Source organism: Alligator sinensis, unplaced genomic scaffold (genome assembly GCF_000455745.1).
Source record: "Alligator sinensis unplaced genomic scaffold, ASM45574v1 scaffold609_2, whole genome shotgun sequence".
Taxonomy (NCBI): Eukaryota; Metazoa; Chordata; order Crocodylia; family Alligatoridae; genus Alligator; species Alligator sinensis.
The window spans coordinates 1,401,309-1,402,126 of record NW_005842090.1 but is presented as its reverse complement, the minus strand read 5'-3'; the positions used below and the strand labels follow the sequence as shown (position 1 = coordinate 1,402,126).

Sequence of the window (818 nt, the reverse complement as noted above, 5' to 3'; positions counted from 1 at the left end):
AAGGCAGGGTGAAGATGCACTTTTATAAGTCTAACTAAATAAGATTACATGTGTACATATATGGGTGCATATATATTGTGTGTGTGTGTGTGTGAATGTTTATACACATGTATGTATGTATGTACGTTTGTGTATGTACATGTAGATATATGTGTGTGAATGTGTGTGTGTAGAGATATATATGTATGTATATACACACATGTATGTGCGAATGCGTGTGCATATACATGTGGGAATGCGTGTGGATATACCCATACGTGTGTGTGAATGTGTGGATATAGACATGTCTGTGTGTGTGTGTGTATAGCACAAGATGTACATCTGGGTTCAGGACAGCTTGTGCGCGCTCTCCCTCCCTCTGTCCCTCCCTCCGGGTGTCGGTCTACAAGGTGCACCCCGGCTCCGCTGCTTTCTGTCCGCCTCGAGGCGCAGCGGCGACCCGCCCGCCCCCACGTGGTCCTAGAGCCCGCCTATCAGAGGCAGGAGTCTGTGTGTGTGTGTGTATAGCACAAGATGTACATCTGGGTTCAGGACAGCTTGTGCGCGCTCTCCCTCCCTCTGTCCCTCCCTCCGGGTGTCGGTCTACAAGGTGCACCCCGGCTCCGCTGCTTTCTGTCCGCCTCGAGGCGCAGCGGCGACCCGCCCGCCCCCACGTGGTCCTAGAGCCCGCCTATCAGAGGCAGGAGGCGCAGAGCCGCGAGGGGGCGACACGCGCTGCAGAGGCCGGCAGCGCCGACTCCTCCTCCGGCAGCTGCCACCGCCCCGCCCCGCCCCAGCCCCGCCCCGCGGGTGACGGAGGCGGGGGAGAGGGGGGGGGG

At 57.5% G+C, this 818-nt stretch overlaps 1 protein-coding gene across 1 annotated transcript in view; it reads left to right on the top strand.

The window, feature by feature from the left end:
- Nucleotides 1-211: 211 nt before the first annotated feature.
- The window catches only part of COMMD10 (COMM domain containing 10), a 223,811-nt gene continuing 223,204 nt past the window's right edge, over nucleotides 212-818 (top strand). Inside the window, exon 1 of the mRNA XM_025204614.1 lies at nucleotides 212-257. Within this exon, the coding sequence (XP_025060399.1) occupies nucleotides 212-257 (46 nt within the window). The remainder of the gene's footprint in view (nucleotides 258-818) is intronic.